At 42.7% G+C, this 19,961-nt stretch overlaps 1 protein-coding gene across 1 annotated transcript; it reads left to right on the top strand.

The window, feature by feature from the left end:
• Nucleotides 1–9,002: 9,002 nt before the first annotated feature.
• Nucleotides 9,003–19,961, top strand: UBE2A (ubiquitin conjugating enzyme E2 A). The gene is made up of 6 exons (XM_003931072.3): nt 9,003–9,279; nt 9,425–9,505; nt 9,896–9,921; nt 16,876–16,965; nt 17,951–18,039; nt 18,672–19,961. The coding sequence occupies exons 1-6, from the start codon at nt 9,236–9,238 to the stop codon at nt 18,798–18,800; spliced, it is 459 nt and encodes a 152-aa protein (XP_003931121.3). The 5' UTR covers nt 9,003–9,235; the 3' UTR covers nt 18,801–19,961.

The raw sequence follows: 19,961 nt of genomic DNA, 5'->3' as shown, positions 1-19,961 counted from the left end.
TGATTCAAACAATGTAAGTTGTCATTGAATGACTTTACTGTTGTACAAGTTTCACATACAAACATTGTTTTACATTATAATTCTAGGTTAAATTCATTAAGGAACTTTACTAAGTCTATGGAAAAAGCCATTTTTAAAAACCATTCATGTTCAATAATAGTGATCAAAGATGGTTCTTCTCATTTAGATAATTATGTTTTTGCCTTTTTTTTCCCTCCTGAAACAGAGTCTTGCTCTGTCCCCCAGGCAACATCTCAGCTCACTGCAACCTCCGCCTCCTGGATTCAAATAATTCTCCTGCCTCAGCCTCCCAAGTAACTAGGATTACAGGTAACGCACCACCACGCCCAGCTAGTTATAGATGGGGTTTCACCATGTTGGCCAGGCTGGTCTTGAACTCCTAGCCTTCAGTGATCCGGCTACCTCGGCCTCCCAAAGTGCTGAGATTACAGGCATGAGCCACCACACCTGGCCTAGAAAATTTTCAGTCTCAGCCCTGAACTCAAGAAAGTTTCAAAACCTCACCACTCCTAAGCTTTTGAATTGCTATTCATAGGGCAAGTAAGAAATATTTAACTTCTGTTTCTGAAAAAAAAAAATCATGGAATTGACAATGGTTTAGTCCATAAGAGTGAATGAACTTCACTGTTAACACTACTGTCAACAATAACACAAGATAGATTCAAGTATTTTTTTTTTGCAAAGTACCTGCTATTTAATAATACAATTAATAACTATAGGATTTTAAACAACTACATTTTGACAAGTGTTGTACATTTGTCTAAGCCTTTTCTGCTCCATACATGTTTGTAATACATCTTAGCAGATTCTGCTTTAGACTGAATTGAATTAGTGGTGCTTTTTTTTTATTTCTTTGAAAATACTCTCCTCTGCAGTTGTCCCACACAAACCATACACACAGGCCAAGTCTTTTTTTTTTTTTTTTTTTTTTGAGACAGGGTCTCATTCTGTCACCTAGGCTGGAGTACAGTGGCACAGTCTCGGCTTACTGCAACCTCCACCTCCCAGGTTCAATCAATTCTCCTGCCTCGGCCTCCCCAGTAGCTGGGGTTACAGGAGTGTGCCATCACACCCAGCTGATTTTATATTTTTAGTAAAGATGGGTTTTCTCTATGTTGGTCAGGCTGGTCTTGAACTCCCGACCTCAGATGATCCACCCTCCTTGGCCTCCCAAAGTGCTGGGATTACAGGCATGAGCCACCGTGTTCGTGCCCAACAGTTTTCTATATTCTTAAACGATTGAAAAGTCAAAAGATTTAACAATATTTCATAACACATGAAATTCAAATGTCAATGCCCATAAATAAAGTTTCACTAGGACACAGCCATGCTCTTTCATTTATGTACAGTTGTCCCTTGGTATCCACAGGAGATTGGTTCCAGGGTCCCTCTCAGATACCAAAATCCACAGATGCTAAAGTCCCCCAGTCGGCCCTCCGTATCTGTGGGTCCTGCATTCACAGCTGTGGAGGGCCTACTATATGGGTTGTGGCTGCATCTGTGCTACAATGGCAGAGTTGAATGACAGATTGTGTGTGGTGCTCTCATCACCTCATATTGCTGCTCCTACTACTGTAAATTGCAGGAATGCAGCATAACTCCACAGTGTTTTGAATACCACATGTATCTACCATGGCATTTTAAAAACTTACAAGTGCATACTTATTGTGTCAAAAGTAAAGAAAGTGGACTTTGAAGGTTTCGCTTTTAAGGTATGATGGAGTATGGATTACTTAGTTACCAAATTAGATGTGGAAGCATTGTTTGTTACACAATGACATCACCGCATTTCTACAAGGTTATAATGTATATCAATGTTACCAGTCTAAGCATTCATCACAATATTCCCAACTCAGAGGAGAGCAATGGCTAGCAAAATTAGAAATTTTAAATAGAATATCTTATAGTAAAATTCATTATGAAAGTAACAAATAGGCCAGGTGTGGTGACTCATGCCTGTAATCTCAGCACTTTGGGAGGCCCAGGTGGGCAGATCAAGAGGTCAGGAGTTCCAGACCAGCTTGGCCAATATGGTGAAACCCCATCTCTACTAAAATACAAAGATTAGCTGGGCATGATGGCACGTGCCTGTAATCCCAGCTACTCAGGAGGCCGAGGCTGGAGAATTGCTTGAACCTGGGAGGTGGAGGTCGCAGTGAGCTGAGATCGAGCCATTGCACTCTGGCCTGGGTGACAGAGCATGACTCCATCTTGAAAAAAGAAAAAGAAAAAGAAAAAAAAATGAGCCTGTAGCCAAAGTAAGTTTCTGAGAGGCTCGTTTGTTAGCCAAGCAAGGAAAGCCATTTATTGATATTGAGCTAAATTGTGTTTGGTTGCAGAAGTCAAAGAAATATGCTCAAGAAAAATAAAACTTGTTGAAGACTATTCACCTTTCAGCAAGAACAGTGGCTTCAAGAGCCACTCAAAAAAAAAAAAAAAAAAAAAAAAAGACTGTGGAAAACCATTCTTAGTTTGTAGGCCATAGAAAAATAATGGCGGATTAGATTTGGCTGTAGTTTGCTGATCTAGTCTGGTGGATGTGGCTGGTTTGACTGGATTCCCATGTACAACATGGTAGACATGCGTATTAGTTTCATATTACTACTATAACAAGTTACCACAAACTTGGTGACCTGAGACAACACAAATTTATTATCTTAAGAGTTTTGGAGGCCGGGCGCGGTGGCTCAAGCCTGTAATCCCAGCACTTTGGGAGGCCGAGGCAGGTGGATCACGAGGTCAAGAGATCGAGACCATCCTGGTCAACATGGTGAAACCCCGTCTCTACTAAAAATACATGCTGGACATGGTGGCACGTGCCTATAATCCCAGCTACTCAGGAGGCTGAGGCAGGAGAATTACCTGAACCCAGGAGGCGGAGGTTGCGGTGAGCCGAGATCGCGCCATTGCACTCCAGCCTGGGTAACAAAAGTAGTGAAACTCCGTCTCAAAAAAAAAAAAAAAAAAAAAAAAGAGTTTTGGACATCTGAAGTCCAAAACCAACGTCATCAGTCCAAAGTCAAGGTGTTAGCATGTCTGATTGCTTCTGGGGGCTTCAGGTTTCCATCTTTCACCTCTTTCAGCTCCTGCTGCCGACATCCTTTGCCTTCTTGGCTGATGGCCGCATCACTCCAGTCTCTGCTTCAGTCATCACATGGCCTCCTCTTTGACTCCTACTTCATCCCTCCTAAAAGGACTGGTGTGATTGCCTCAGGCCCACCCCTTTAATCCAGGATAATATCACCATCTCAAGATTCTTAATTTAACCACATCTGCAAAGTCCCTTTTGCCATGTAAGGTAACATATTCACCAGTTACAGAGATAAGGAAATGGAGATATTGGGGGGTAGGGGGATAGAATTGTACATTATTCAGCATACCATACCATGCCTTTGTTTTCTTTGATTCAGTAATTTAGCAGGTAGTGAAATCCTGTTCCCCTCACCCCCAACTTTTTTTTTTTTTTTTTTTTTTTGAGATGGAGTCTCTCTTTGTCACCCAGGCTGGAGTGCAGTGGCATGATCTCGGCTCACTGCAGCCTCTGCCTCCCAGGTTCCAGCGATTCTCCTGCCTCAGTCTCCTGGGTAGCTGGGATTGTAGGCACACGCCCCCATGCCTAGCTAATTTTTTGTATTTTTAGTAGAGATGGGGTTTCACCATGTTGACCAGGCTGGTCTAAAACTCCTGACCTCTAGTGATCTGCCCACCTTGACCTCCCAAAGTGCTGGGATTACAGGCATGAGCCACTGTGCCCAGACTGAAATCCCATTTTCAAGGCCTTAATTTCACCATTTCTCTTAGCCTTGATATTCCCCTCCCTCCAGCCCACCCTCTTTGTCTCTCTCTCTCTTTCTCTTTCTCTCTCTTCTCCTCCTCCTCTTCCCACTTATGTCATAGGGGCTGAAGACGAACAACATATTACCAGATCTCAAGAGCAAGAGCACACCCTTTGCTAAGTGTTGCTTCCTAAAGTGTTGATTCTCTTGAAATATTTTCTGAGATTGTTGGAGTCAAGAAAAACCTTTCGATTTTATTTTCTGTTGTTGCTTGGTTGCCGTTTGTACTTAATTTTCTCTTTTTTAAAATTTTTTTTAATTTTTATTTTATAAGATGGGGTTTCACCATGAATGGCCAGGCTGGTCTTGAACTCCTGACCTCAGGTGATCCACCCACCTTGGCCTCCCAAAGTGCCAGGATTACAGGCGTGAGCCACCGCGCCCAGCCCTATACTTAATTTTCTCAACAGAGATGAAAGCCATAGGAAAATAAAATTCCTTTGCCTTCACTGGATAACAGAAATACAAATTTACAGCCTGATAAGGCAAGAAATGATCTTTAATTTGGTCTCTTCTCCTAACCCAAAATTGTTCAGGAAAATTAAAATCGATTTTGCATGTTGAAATCTTCATGAATGAAATTTCACTATCTTTTTTTTTCTTTGAGACAAGTCTTGTATTTTTGCCCAGACTGATCTCAAACTCCTCACTTCCAGCAATCCTCCCACCGCTGCCTCCCAAAATGATTGGATTGCAGGCATGAGCCACTGTGCCCAGTCCACTTTTCTTTAAATTGAGGAGACTTGTCCTTTCTGGGCCCCTGCTCTTGGGTAGTGGTGATGCTTGGCTGTGAGAAGGGTGTTTCTTCAAGATGTCAAGGTGAAAAGAGGGTAGAAAGAATGCTTGGCCAAACCGTGCTATAGTTAGTACGTTCTAGCCTGATAATCATCATGCTGGAAAGCAATCTTCTGTATCGCTGCTTGCTATGACAACCCTGCTTCTGCTGAGGAATGTGGGGTCACAATGTTACTGTAATGCAGTTCCATTTCTTTTCTTTTTTCTTTTTTTTTTAAGATGGGGTTTCACCATGATGGCCAGGCTGGTCTTGAACTCCTGACCTCAGGTAATACACCCACCTCGGCCTTCCAAAGTGCTAGGATTACAGGCGTGAGCCACCGCGCCCAGCAATGCAGTTCCATTTCTTAGAGAATGCCACTCCCATTCAGGTGCCTGGGGGCTTCCAACCGTCTGGGTCATGCTCCTGACTTTTCTTGATTACGTAGTCCAAGGAAGGAAGATAAAGCAGATTTCAAAAAACAGAAAAGCTCACAATAAACTTCCATACATCTATATCCTTCAATACATTTCAGACATGTATATCCAGTAGCAGGAGCTTCTCAGACCCTTTCATACTCTCCAGTACGGTACATGCTGCTGCTTTTTTTTTTTCTTTCTGGAGACAGAGTCTCGCTCTGTAGCCCAGGCTGGAGTGCAGTGGCACGATCTCAGCTCACTGCAACCTCCACCTCCTGGGTCCTGGTTCAAGCAATTCTCTTGCCTCACCCTCCGCAGTAGCTGGGATTACAGGCACACGCCACTATGCCCAGCTAATTTTTGTATTTTTAGTAGATAGGGGGTTTCATCATGTTGGCCAGGCTGGTCTTAAACTCCTGACCTCTTGATCCGCTCGCCTCTGCCTCCCAAAGTGCTGGAATTACAGGCATGAGCCACCATGCCCATACATGCCGCTTCTTCATAGGATATTTTCTTTCCCTTTTGTCTCGTTTTGTCGCACAGGCTGGAGTGTGGTGGCATGATCTCCACTCACTGCAACCTCCACCTCCTGGATTCAAGCGATTCTCCTGCCTCAGCCTCCCGAGTAGCTCAGACTACAGGTGCCCACCACCACACCTGGCTAATTTTTTTGTATTTTTTTAAAGATGGGGTTACCCCTTGTTGGCAGGCTAGTCTCACACTCCTGACCTCAGGTGATCTACCCACCTTGGCGTCCCAAGTGCTGGGATTACAGGCATAAGTCACCATAGCTGGCCTCAAAGAATATTTTCAATACATCTCTCTCATGCTCAAACACCTCTAAAAGCTGCCTAAATTCCCCATCCTCAAATTTGAGGGCATTTAATCAACTTCTGTCACCCTCACTTTTCCTAGCTGAGGTCTCATCATTCCCCAGCCAAGAAACTCCCCATTAGCCAAGCTCAAAAATTAGCCAGGTGTGGTGGTGGACTCTTGCAGTTTCAGCTACTCAGGAGGCTGAGGCACTAGAATAGCTTGAACCCGGGAGATGGAGATTGCAGTGAGCTGAGATCACACCACTGCACTCTAGCCTGGGCAACAAGGTGAGACTCTGTCTCAAAGATAGATAGATAGATAGATAGATAGATAGATAGATAGATAGATAGATAAATAGATAGATAGAGGCAATTGGGGCCCACTGGGTCATTTTAAACAGAAGAGTGCCATGGTCCAAATTGCTTTTCTTTCTTTCGTTTTTTCTTTGAGACAGACTCTTGCTCTGTTTCCCAGGCTGGAGTGCAGTGGCGCAACCTTGGCTCACAGCAACCTCCACCTCCTCCCTGGTTCAAGCAATTCTCCTGCCTCATCCTCCCGAGTAGCTGGGATTACAGGCATGCACCACCACACCCAGCTAATTTTTTTTTTTTTTTTTTAGTAGAGATGGGGTTTCACCATGTTGGCCAGGATGGTGTCGATCTCTTGACCTTGTGATCCACCTGCCTCGGCTTCCCAAAGTGCTGGGATTACAGGCGTGAGCTTTTTGTTTTTGAGACAGACTTTCACTCTTGTTGCTCAGGCTGGAGTGCAACGGCGCGCTCTGGGCTCACTGAAACCTCTGCCTCCTGGGTTCAAGTGATTCTCCTGCCTCAGCCTCCCAATCAGCTGGGATTACAGGCATATGCCACCATGCCCAGCTAATTTTGTATTTTTTAGTAGAGATGGGTTTTCTCCATGTTGGTCAGGCTGGTATGTATGTATGTATGTATGTATGTATGTATGTATTTATTTTATGACAACCTTTAATCCATCTTGAATTAGGCTAGTCTTTAACTCCCAACCTCAGGTGATCCACCTGCCTCAGCCTCCCAAAGTGCTGGGATTACAGGCGTGAGCCACTGCACCTGGCCTCTCCCAGTTATTAAATGAAAAACCAATGTAGATTTTGCAGTGGCAAAATTTAACAGACGTAATTAAGGTTCCAGATTAGATGTTTTTAAGATAGGGAGATTATCCACAAGGGGGGCCTGACATGATCTGATAAGCCTTTAAAGTAGACTGGGCTTTTCCTGAAAACAAGATTCAAAGAGGGAGAAGGATGCAGTGGGAGAGAAATTCTCTGTTGATGACTTTGAAGATGGAGTAGGCAATGTGGCAAGGAATGTAGGTGGTCTCTAGGAGCTGAGAGTAGTTCCCAGGTGGCAGCTAGCAAGGAAATAGGTACCAAAGTCTTACAATTGCAATGAACTGGGCTTGGCCAACAACTTGTAATTTGTTAAGCAGTGATGAATATGAATGCATTTGCTTTTGTAGATCTTGCTTTTGTTGATTTCACATGTGTGTATGTGTGTTAGTAGACTGCAAGTTCCTAGATAAGAGGAAAAGGATTTTTTAAAAAAATTTTTGTACCCCCTTTCTACTACAACCATAATGTGATGCTATTAGGGAGACTTGTCTTAACTGATATGTTGGAGTTAATGGGAGATAAGAAATCCTTGATCATGGAAGTACCTGTTGTTAAGCAGCAGCTAGAATCACTACCATTGTCAAGTGCCTCCTGCCTCTCATGTTAGAAACAAATTTCTGCACATCTGATATCTTCTGGACATCTTCACGGGGATGTCTCACCAGTCCCATGAACTCAGTAAGTCCCACTCGAAATTTCCTCTCCCAAACTTGTCCCTCTCTCTCTATTCTGTAATTCTGCTAATGGCACCTTCAGATCCCCAGTTATCTTGGGGTTTAGAGTTTCAGCCACTGTTGACTCCTTCCTCTCTCTCGCCTCCATGTTCAACGTGTTGCCAGGTCTTCCCCATTCATTCGTATCCTACTCGCCTTTATTGTCACTGTCTGGTTCTGTATCTCGCACCTAGAATACTGCAAGAGTCTCCTGCCTGCTCTCTTGAGATCAATTTCTGATAAGCACAGCTCTAATGATGTCACTTCCCTGCTCAATGGACTTCCAAAGAATCCATTAGCTTGGCATTCGAAACTCTTGATGGCTTAACCCAAGCCTACCTTTCTATTTTCAGTAATTTTTAAATGTGTATTATGCCTATCTTCTAAGTTATTTTGGGTTGACCTTTAAAAATTCTCCTTTAAAACTGTTATTGCTTTTGCAGGTCCACCTACTGCGACTCTTCCTGCCACCTGCAGCTCTTCTAAGTGCATCTTACCGTTCCTTTGACTTCAGACCCACTGTCCCTGCAGTCGGATAGTCTCATACCTTGGATTCTTCTGAACATATAATAGCCGCTTGGCTTGTTGAACTACCAAGGGAAAAATGTGGTTCCAGAGCCAAATTGTGAGTGCCCAAAGCAAAAAAAAAAGAAAGAAAGAAAAAAGAAAACAACAACAACAACAACAAAAACCTACTCTGCCTGCCTTAAGCTCTAATTTCATTCTCCTCTGGGGTAATCATTGGCCTAAGCGTTGAGCGCCCAAGCCTGCATTTAGTCCCACAGCACCCCCCGATCAGAGTCAAGGCCGATTTATTCTTTTGATTTTCCGTGATTTTAACCAATCACCACCCTCCCCACCTCCGCCCTCAGTCTCCGATGTCCGCAGGGCTTGGGCATGCTAGAGTTGCCGCTTTTTGAGAACCGGTTTTGCCTCCGCCCACTCCTCCGTCCTCTGGTTTGGGACTTCCAAACTTCTCCTCTCCTCCTCCCGGGGCATGGTGCGCACTTTCATGAATGATCTGGTCACAAAACAACAGCAACAGCAAAAAGAATAGAGAAATAAACATTTAAAAAGCCAAAAACTTCCCAAGGTTTGCATTAGAATTGGCAGGTGGGGATGGACCCCGTTCCACCACGAGGTCCTCCAGCGCCCGGGGCTCCCGCGTAGCCAGCGCCTCTGCCCTCCTGGCCCCGCCCCGGGCCTCCCGCGGGGCTTTAATGACATAAGCAACTTTCCTCCAGCACCCCCCGCCCCGTCTTGGTATGGCCTGTCCGGCGCTCGACGTTCCACCCCCCTCTCTCTGCTTTCAGGTTGGTTCATCCCCCGTCTACACTGGGGTGGTGCTTAGCCGGCGCCAGACCGACCCTCGACTTCGGAGAGGTAGCGCGGTACCTTTGGGTGCTTCCGCCTCCCCTTCTCCGGCTGCTTCTGCCTCCTCGGCCTCCTCGCCCGCCGCGGGAACCCGAGACCCCAGTGTATGCCCCAGCCCTAACCCCGTTCGCGATATGTCCACCCCGGCTCGCCGGCGCCTCATGCGGGACTTCAAGAGGTAAACTGAGGGGACGGCTGAGGCCGGGGGCTGCTAGCCGGGGCACAGGGCGGGTCCCGAGGCGCGCCTGGCGGGGAGGGCTGGGGAGCTGCCGGGAGCGGGCGCCAGTGCCGGCCTAGGGGGACCCCTGTCTGTCTTCCGGAAGGTTGCAGGAGGATCCTCCAGCCGGAGTCAGCGGGGCTCCGTCCGAGAACAACATAATGGTGTGGAACGCGGTCATTTTCGGGTGAGTCTGCGTTCGTGGCGGTGGCGAGGGACCTGGGGACGTGAGCCTTGGTCTGCTCTCCGGGGCCGGCCCCCCGCGGAGGCCAAGGGGGTCGGGGAGAATGTTTGGGTCTGGCTGGGCCTAGGCGCCTCCTCGGAGCCTGTGCCTCGATTAGCTCAGTTCCCGCTGCCAGGGGGAACCGCTTGGGGTTCTAGGGGGGCGGGGCGGGGAGTGGTGGCGGTTAGGCGCGGCGGCCTGCACTGTGTCTCTGAACCCAGGACATCTATTTGTAGTGGCTTCCGACCCAGGCAGCAGTGCTGGAGATGGCAGGGCTTGGGATAGCCATCTCAGATGAAACAGGGAGAAGGGGGCCCCTTAAGCGGGAACTGACCATTTTTCTCTGTGTTGCAGGCCTGAAGGGACCCCATTTGAGGATGGTAAGAGAGAGTTTCTTTACCCACCTTTCAGGAGCCTGATCACCTGGGGAAAGGGTTCCCAGTCATCCTGGAAGTGTCTCCTACTTAGGAACCTGCCTCTGCCTAGCCTCTGTCTGCTAAAGGCTTGAATGGAGTGCAGTGTGTGGCTGGTTGTTCTGGATATTGTATGCTTGACTAGAACTGCACCTTTCTTCTTGCTTTCTTTGTAAAATAGTCTGGGTACGGCAGTCACTTTTTAAAAGGAGCAATCATAGCCCTGGTATTAAGGATTTTCGAAGCTTGGGCTGTGATTCTGCTAAATTCAGCCCTCCATCACTGAATTAGTATAAACCCAACCAGTTGCTGACAGTCAGCAGAGACCCCAGAGACCGTCTGGTTCAGAATTCTACCCCATGGGCAGGAATTGTGTTCAGCAGGGGCTTGATAGGTGTGTGTTGGATGTTGAATCCCTTACATACAACTGTCTGGTTTCTACAATCGGACATTGAATGCCTGTCAGCCTCACTGCTCTAAGATGGTCTTATATGTCTAAGTTGAATATAGTATTCTTTCTTGTCTTTTTTTTTTTTTTTTTTGAGACGGAGTCTTGCTCTGTTGCCCAGGCTGGAGTGCAGTGGCACGATCTCCACTCACTGCAAACTCCGCCTCCCGGGTTCAGCAATTCTCCTGCCTCAGGCTCCTGAGTAGCTGGGATTACAGGCCCGCACCACCACGCCCAGCTAATTTTTGTACTTTTAGTAGAGACAGGGTTTCACCATGTTGGTCACGCTGACCTTGTGATATGCCCGCCTCGGCCTCCCAAAGTGCTGGGATTACAGAGGTGAGCCACCGCCCCTGGCCATTCTTTCTTATTTTTAAATGAATTTGCAGTGTGTGCTTTCATCAAGACATTATGGTCAGTAATTTCAAAGCAGCTTCACAATTGAAGTTTGCGTTAATGTACCCTTTTGATCAGTGTCCAGCCTACTTGAAGATACTGCATGTACCAGTAGCTACATAATTTGTAAATGATTTAGGTTTGACTTTTAAAAACACATATATAAATTGCTTTTTTAAAACTTTATGGGTTTAGATAATTATAGATTCATATGCAGTTGCAGGGAATAATAGAGACACCCTTTATACACTTAACTCAGTCCTCTCCCAAACCCTCCCGTTTGGTAATATCTTGAATGACTAAACCCTATCACAACCAGGAAAATGACATTGATTGTTCTATACTCAGGTGTCTGTGTAGTGTGTGTGTGTGGTTATTTTTTCAAAGTTTAATACATTTAAAGGATGATTAAAGTATTGGAACTCATGAAATTCTTTAATATTTGAGGTGTTTTAAAAAAAGGAAAGGGGTCTTTCTGTTTTTTCTTCGATGATTTATCTTCCTTCGGTCACATAGCATTTACACACACACACGCACACACACACTTCAGTTTGAAGATGGGAACAAAAACATTTCTGCAAACTACTTAATACGTACTTACGTTGCTGAGACGGATTGCATTTTGATGCCACCAGTCTACAAAACGTTGTGAGGTAAGTCAATATCAACTAAGTCTATAATTCATCTCAAATACTTAGATTTCCCCAGGAAACTGTGGACAATCACCTGAATATTTTCAGCTTCCTCTCTGCCTTTACCTGCTGGGTAAATATCTTTGCTCTTCAGGGATGCAATGAAATGACAGCAAGAGACAGTGATTGTAAGGGCATACTACTTTGGCTCAGTTAATAATTTGAACTGATCTGTAGCAAGAAAAGTATAGCTAGACCTAATTTTCCTCTACCATATTGGCACTAGTTCTTTATACTTGAGCTTTAAATGTACAGATTAACTGTGTATTTGCTTTAGCTCTAGAAGGCTTTGTTTTCTTGTTTTCTTTCGTTTGAGACAAGTCGTCTTATCACCCAGGCTGGAGTGCAGGGGCGTGATCTCGGTTCACTGCAACCTCTGCCTCCTGGGTTGAAGCGATTCTCCTGCCTCAGCCTGAGTAGCTGGGATTACAGGCACATGCCACTACACCTGGCTAATTTTTGTATTTTTAGTAGAGATGGGGTTTTACCATGTTGTCCAGGCTGGTCTCGAACTCCTGACCTCATGATCTGCCTGCCTGGGCTTCCCGAAGTGCTGGGATTATAGGCGTGAGCCACCATTCCCGGCCTCGGCTTTGTTTTCATTGGCTTCTTTTTTCCTCGTTTTACTCTGTTTTATGCTGGGCACAGCTTTATTAATAGTACATCACTTTGTTGGGGGTTGGCTACCTAGATATTTCAAGGGTGCTTCTCTTAAGTGGTATGAATTGAAAAGGTACTTACTGAATCCATTATCTGCCAGGACTGTCGGCTTTGACATTACTGACTCTATTTTTGATGATGTGTATCTCCATCCTAGCATTATTGACTCAGGCTGGCTGATTTGTTCTGTTGAACAGTCTGCTACCCGTGGATGCTTCCTCAGGTGTTTGGAACACTGTGGCTCCCCAAAAATATTTTTTAAACCTTTTTTTTTTTGAGATGGAGTTTTGCTCTTCTCACCCAGGCTGGAGTGCAATGGCACGACCTCAGCTCACCGCAACCTCTGCCTCCCAGGTTCAAGCAATTCTCCTGCCTCAGCCTCCGAAGTAGCTGAGATTACAGGCACCCGACACCACAACCCAACTAATTTTTTTTTTTTTTTTTTTTTTTTTTTTGAGATGGAGTTTTGCTCGTTACCCAGGCTGGAGTGCAATGGCGTGATCTCGGCTCATCGCAGCCTCCACCTCCTGGGTTCAGGCAATTCTCCTGCCTCAGCCTCCTGAGTAGCTGGGATTACAGGCACGCGCCACCATGTCCAGCTAATTTTTTGTATTTTTAGTAGAGACGGGGTTTCACCATTTGACCAGGTTGGTCTCGATCTCTTGACCTCGTGATCCACCCGCCTCAGCCTCCCAAAGTGCTGGGATTTTAATAGGTTTCACTCTGTTGGCCATGTTGGTCTTGAACTCCTGACCTTAGGTGATCCGCCTACCTTGGCCTCCCAAAGTGCTGGGATTACAGGCATGAGCTGCTGTGCCCAGCCTTAACCATTTTTTTGAGTACCCTTTATTTACAGTTGAGCAATTTACAGTTAGAGAAAAGACTGATTAGGGATAAGTGGCATAGTTGGTTTCGCTGTTTTCAATGTATTATGTAAATTAAGAGCCCCAAAACTACCTTTGCTTCGTTGTTGTAAACCATTGGTTATGGAAGTTTCTGGAACAGCCAGGCCCTAGTTAGAGTGATGAAATCTTAAGCAACACTTAAGGGTATTTTGGTTTAACTTCACACACTTGAAGTAAGAAGAATATAGTCTCAAGAGCTTACACTACCAAAACATTGGGGAGAAAGGCTTTCTCATCAGAATATCTTGGTATACATGCTAAATACAAAGGTTATGGAATATAGTCTTCATCACATAATCTAAAAATTGTTAATAGATGTGGTAAGGTATTGGTATTTGCTTTTCATAATAAATGCGCTCTTTAGAATTGGTGTATAAATCTTTTTTCTTTTGTTTTTGAGTTGGAGTTTCACTCTCGTTGCCCAGGCTGGAGTGCAATGGCACAATCTCGGCTCACTGCAACCTCCGCCTCCTGGTTTCAAGTGATTCTCCTGCATCAGTCTCCTGAGTAGCTGGAATTACAGACAAGCACCAGCACGCCCGGCTAATTTTTGTATTTTTAGTAGAGATGGGGTTTCTCCATGTTGGCCAGGCTGGTCTTGAACTCCCAACCTCAGGTGATCCTCCTGCTTCAGCCTGGAAAAGTGCTGGGATTACAGGCGTGAGCCACCACACCTGGCCTTTATTTTTTTTTTTTAATTTTTAGAAATGTTAGAGTCATACAATCTTTTTCAAAATGAATCTCTAAAGTCCACTAAGAGTGTTTTTAAGGTAAATAAATCCTATGATGAAGAGTTTTGGATTATTACCTTAAAAATCAATTTTCAGTCATCAGAAATACTTTTGAAGTATATATGTATTTTGCTTTCTTCTCGGGGGTCACAAACTGGTGGCCAAATGGCAGAAAACACCTGCAAGTGTGTTTTTCTTGGCCAACACAGTGTTTTCCCAAACTTGACTTTGTGAATGTCTTTAGGCAGAACATATACCCCTTCTAGTTCAACCATATCCTTACTGCTATACACCACTTAACACATTTATATCAGTTCCATGGTCTCACTGTATAGATGGATTAATTGATACTTTCCTTACAATGTTTTAGCCTCCTCAGGAAGATGAAGAAAATTAGTATACATTATGTACAACAATGGTGAGGCTTAAATTTTCAGTTATTTTAAAGCCTAGCCTTCTAAATATTCAGAGGGTAAGCTGTAGTCTCAGGCTGCATAATACTAATTCTGGGATTTTAAATTCCCTTAACATTTGTTTTAGAGCTCAGAAATTACATTGAAGGTTATACTAAACAGGTTCTGATTAATGTGGCTAAAAGTGTGAAGTACTCTCTTTTTAATGTGTACCTTGAATAAGATTTGGGTTAAGTCTTAATTTATATTCAAGTAGACATAAATAGATTGCCTCACTGTTCTTAAGATATTAAATGAACTTGCAATTAACTTCTTCGGTAGCTAGGTAGTCACCTTGTTGAACAACTGGGCAAGTGTTACGCAGAAAGCTCAAGTTAAGGAACTTGTGAGCCACCAACATAGGTACTCAACTTGCATTGAACTGTGAGTGTCTGATGTAGACCAGAAAGTACTATTTAATATCTGAATGCCTTAATTGTATATTTCTTACTGATAGTGAAGTTCTGATTTTGGGGTTTTGCCTCTTTCAGCTGAGTCTAGAGATGTGAAACTTTAGAATTATTACAGCAGAAATAGTTGCTCATGGTTTTGGAGCACTTTGTGGCACTATGCATATCTCCCTCATGTAAACCTCACAGCAATGCTGTGTGGTGGGTACTAGTATTCATCTCATTTTACAAATGAGGAATTTAAGGTTTAGTCAAGGAGAACACCTTCCCTAGAGTCTCACAGCTAGTAAGTAGCAAAACAATGACTCGGGCCCAGAACTGTCTGACTGCAGAGCTCATGCTCTTAACCAGTATGGTTTACTGTTTTTGCCTACGGCTTCCCTATGTCTTGCTTTACTACCTTTAGATATCATATTTAGTGATGGTTTTAAAGTAGCTGGGATCTCCATGTGCTATTACATCTGCCCAGTTTTGGAGCAGTGTCTCTTACCCATAATTTAGTCAGATTGCAGCATTGATCCAAGTGTGTTTACACTTGAGATCATAAAACATGAGGACACTCAAAATTTTGAACTCTAACACATTGCTGCTTTTTCTTGCCTATTATACTGTCAATTAATACTCAAAAGGAAGAACTGTGCTTTCTTCCTCAAAAAGAAGAAGATTTATGATCAGGTGGTGATAAAGATGAATTCCATACTTTTTTTTTTTTTAAGAGAGAGTTTCACTCTTGTTGCCCAGGCTGGAGTGTAGTGGTGCGCTCTCGGCTCACTGCAACCTCTGCCTCCCAGGTACAAGCAATTCTCCTGCCTTAGCCTCCCAAGTAGCTGGGATCACAGGTGTGTGACCCCATGCCCAGGTGATTTTGTATTTTTAGTAGAGATGGAGTTTCTCCATGTTGGTCAGGTTGGTCTTATACTCCCGACCTCAGGTGTTCTGCCCACCTAGGCCTCCCAAAGTGCTGGAATTACAAGTGTGAGGCACCATACCTGGCCAAAACAAACTTTTTAATATAGTTTTGTCACAGATCTAGTCATAGAATGATTATAGTCTTCTTTCTTTTTCTTAAGCAGTGATAAACTTGTTAATGGGAACAAAAGGGAACCAGTAAGAAATACACTGAAGTATGGTCTATTGTTTTAGAATAATTTGTTAAATGGACCAGAGTAACATAGTGCAACATGCATCACCTTTTACCAGAAAATGACTGATTGTCTTAAGTTTACTTGAACAGATTTCAGTCAGGAAAAAACCTTGCTCAATTGTTTTCTTGAATTTATTCAACAAACAATTGAAAATAATATTTTAAAGGACATAATCTCCTGAGATTACCTCTTACAATTGAATGAGATCCAGTTTGTACATGCCATGTAAGTAAATTTATAACCTACTATGCTTTAGGGCCTCTTGCTACCTTAGATTGACACATATTTAAGAAAAATAATTTCATTTCAATAGTAGCGTGATCAAACATCATTAGAAAGATCAAACATCATTAGAAATTTGCTGGAGATGTGAATGCAATCTAAACCATATGTGATTCTAAAATTTTTTCTGCCATTAACTCCCTCCATACATGTGAATCATTGAGTTGATTTTATAGTGAAATACCTTATGAGCCATTCTTAGGGTTTCTGAGAGGGACTGTGAAGTTTTTCCTTGCTTAAGTTCAATTAAGTTTTCATTACAGAGTCACTATAACATGAAAAGGAACCAGTGTGAACACTTTTATACTTATTCCCCTCTATTTTAAAAATAACTTGATTATGGATTTGTATTTCTGGCATTGGTTTTTGAAGCTTTGCGCTTTCATTCTTTCTAGTCTGTTTAAAAATCACTGGAGAGTTTAAGATGGCAGCTGACTAAAATAGGCCTTTGAGGTCTTTTGGTCTTCTAAAGGAGGAAGGCCACGTTTTAGGCCCAGTTTCTTATTTGAAGGATGTTTTCAAAATGTACAGTGGCTAAAGTTACCTTGTAAGCTGTAATTTTGAGTTTATGATGGTTGTCTTCAAGTTTGGGGAAAACTAGTGGCAAAACAAAAAAGCAAATCACGTTAGAGTAGTTCGTAGAGCAATTCCTAGAGATATATTTCTTACCTGACCTCTTCTGTCTACCCTGTGTCTTTGCATTATTTAATACTTGGAAAAACCCACATAGCATTAAAAACAAAGTACTACTGAACAAAGTGATAAATACGTTTTCTTAAATCTTTCTTTTCTAACTACAGGAACATTTAAACTTACAATAGAATTCACTGAAGAATATCCAAATAAGCCACCTACAGTTAGATTTGTCTCTAAGATGTTCCATCCAAATGGCAAGTATCACTTTTAGTACAGTTTTAAACTACTACAGTGTTTATTATGCAGAATTCCACAGTTCCTGTGTATTTTGTGGTGCCTGAGTATTTGTTTAGGCAGCTTGCTGCTTCCTGAAAGCCGAACTTGTTCTTGGTTGTCTGTGACTGTCTTGTCCTAGAACTGAAGCAGTGGAAGTATTTTCCCTTTGCTTGGAGTCTGGGAGCCTCCTGACTTTGATGATCTTTTTCATTTACTTATTAAACAACGAAGGATGCTCTTGAGGTCTCCTTTTAATGCTAGGCCAGATTGGGATAGTCTTGTGTTGTAATTATTTTCACTAGCATTTAGAAAAGTCAGTTTCACTGGATGCATATCAGAATTACTGTGTAACATTTTCAAAATACAGATGACTTTGCCCCACTCCAGACCTACTGAATATCAGATTCTGTTGTTGAGGGCCAGGCATACATTATCAGAAAAGCACCACAGGTGATTCTAACTTACCACTTTACACTTTTTAAAATAGTGGTAAGCCTAGAACAGCTTGCCTTTTATTTAGGTTAATGAAGTATTTTTCAGGGTATCAGATATTTTTATCTTTTTGCCAAACTGAAACTCTGTGAACTCTGAGCCATCTTTTGTTATTTCAGTTAGGGGATACAGCCTACAAATTTGGTGGAATGAATTTCCCATATGTCTGTGGAGAGCTAGGGACCCTGTTCAAAAATGTTTCTGATTTCCTGGATAATAGGGCAGCCTTTTCCGAAGAATGAACACTAAGTATCTTTCAGTTTTTTACTGGTTACATCTGACATTCTCTGATCATCCAGATTATTTCACTAGTAATGGTTATGACTCATCTTTTTAGGCAGTTAACTAGGAAGCAATCTAGGAATCTTTAAACTTCAGAAGTAAAGTATTCTTGACTATTTTTGTTTTGTCTGTAATGTTAAAACCTTAGTGGTCTTGTTAGGTTTAATGTACCTACTTCTTTGTTCATAGTCTATGCAGATGGTAGTATATGTCTGGATATACTTCAGAACCGTTGGAGTCCAACCTATGATGTGTCTTCGATTCTAACATCCATACAGGTGAATTTTTCCTTATTTGACAAACCTATAACTTTTAGTATGTTTATATTAGCAATTGAATTGTTTTTGAAAGTCATAATGTAATAGACCATTTTATTTTTGGTCAAAGCTTGTTTGTTTTATAGATGAAAAGTAGAGCATTAAGACCCAAGCTGGGACCGGGCGTAGTGGCTCACGCCTGTAATCATAGCACTCTGGGAGGCCGAGGCGGGTGAATCATGAGGTCAGGAGTTCAAGACCAGCCTGGCCAAGATGGTGAAACCCCATGTCTACTTAAAATACAAAAATTAGCCAGGTGTGGTGGCAGATGCCTGTATTCCCAGCTACTTGGGAGGCTGAGGCAGAGAATTGCTTGCACCTGGGAGGCTGAGGTTGCAGTGAGCTGAGATCGTGCCATTGCACTCCAGCCTGGGCGACAGAGCAAGACTCCGTCTCAAAAAAAAAAAAAAAAAAAAAAAAAAGACCTAAGCCACATATATTTTCCTAGCTACTAGCAGATTCATATAATTCTGGGTTTATGTGCTGAAGAACTGTAGCTGTACTTCGGACAATTCAGTTGAGTGTCACTACCTTATAAAATAGCTTGTTTGTTTTGCATTAAGGACCTGACATTTAAAAAATTGTCTTTCTAGTCTCTGTTGGATGAACCCAATCCCAATAGTCCAGCAAACAGCCAGGCTGCTCAGCTGTACCAGGAGAACAAGCGGGAATATGAAAAGCGTGTTTCTGCAATAGTAGAACAAAGCTGGCGCGACTGTTGACCCCGGGTACAGTTAAAGAAGAAGCTGGCCATAAGAAAAATATATATTGATGTGTTTGTCACCTCCCTACTCTTGTCATTACATTTACTTTATTAAAAGCAAAATAGCTGTTGTGCTGTTTCCATCTTCCCTCGCCAAGTTTTCCTACCCCTTCTACCTTCTCCTTAAACATCAGAAAACACCTTCTTTGAAATCAAATGTACTGTACCTGGGTTACTTGCAAAAAATTACTAATGCTTAAGTTTTTCTGTTGTATTTCATTTCCAGTTTTCAGGCAGTTATTTTTATTATTGGACTTTAAGATTTAAGGTAAATTGTTACACAAGAGGTGCATATGCATAGCTTGATGACCAGGATGTTATTTTTAACAAAATGATTGCTGAAGTGTTTCATCCCGGCTAGTCCTTCACTTCTGTTGGATTTAGAAGTGAATGTGTTTGGAATGTGGTCTACAGAGAAAAGAAACAAATCCATGTAAACAATTTTGAGAAGTATGGGAGCTAGAAGTCCTGTTGTTACTAGGATCTCACGCATATGAATTACTAGATAGTATTTACTGGCAAAAAGGAGAATGTTGAAGGACTCAAAGGAGTACAGCAATTGTAGTAACTGACAAATCCTCTCTGCAATCTACTGACTGGGCACAGCCTTGCTGAGTTTCAGAATATTGGTCTTCTGGGTTTTTGCTTTTTAAAATAGGTGTGGGAGCAGAATGGAAACAACCATCAGTTTTTGAGCTAGGGAAAGTTGGAGATCCTTTCATCTTTTTAAAGGGTCATTGCTGCCCTAGATGAATAAAACTCAATTCACCATCTTTATTTTATAGTCTTAATAAATTCAAGGAAGGGAGCATAGCATATCTGTGGCAAACTATTTTCCACTCAAATCCTGAGTTATTGCTGCATGCTTTAATTTCTTCCCTTTCAGCATCTGAGAACCTTAAAGCCAACATCTGCAATCTTTTTTTGGATATTTATACTTTTAGATATATAGTACCTTTAAGTAGCAGTATGGGACAAGGCTTTTAAATGTTTTGTCTAATGTTCTATTGTCACCTTTTATGCATTTATCACTTCTAAATCTAACTTTGCACAAGTAACCCATGTAAAAAAAAATGTACATTTTTCAAAAGTTGTAAATAAAAATAACCTTAAAATTTCA

The sequence above is a fragment of the Saimiri boliviensis genome, chromosome X (assembly GCF_048565385.1).
Source record: "Saimiri boliviensis isolate mSaiBol1 chromosome X, mSaiBol1.pri, whole genome shotgun sequence".
NCBI classification, from domain to species: domain Eukaryota; kingdom Metazoa; phylum Chordata; class Mammalia; order Primates; family Cebidae; genus Saimiri; species Saimiri boliviensis.
Note: the sequence above shows the minus strand (reverse complement) of the source record. Positions and strands in the feature narration are given on the sequence as shown.

Excerpts from the sequence above, each read along its gene's own strand:
- UBE2A (XM_003931072.3), top strand. The coding sequence starts at position 9,236 with ATGTCCACCCCGGCTCGCCGGCGCCTCATGCGGGACTTCAAGAG. Across the intron at positions 9,280-9,424 it reads CTCATGCGGGACTTCAAGAG|GTTGCAGGAGGATCCTCCAG; the intron begins GTAAACTGAGGG and ends GTCTTCCGGAAG. Across the intron at positions 18,040-18,671 it reads CGATTCTAACATCCATACAG|TCTCTGTTGGATGAACCCAA; the intron begins GTGAATTTTTCC and ends TTGTCTTTCTAG.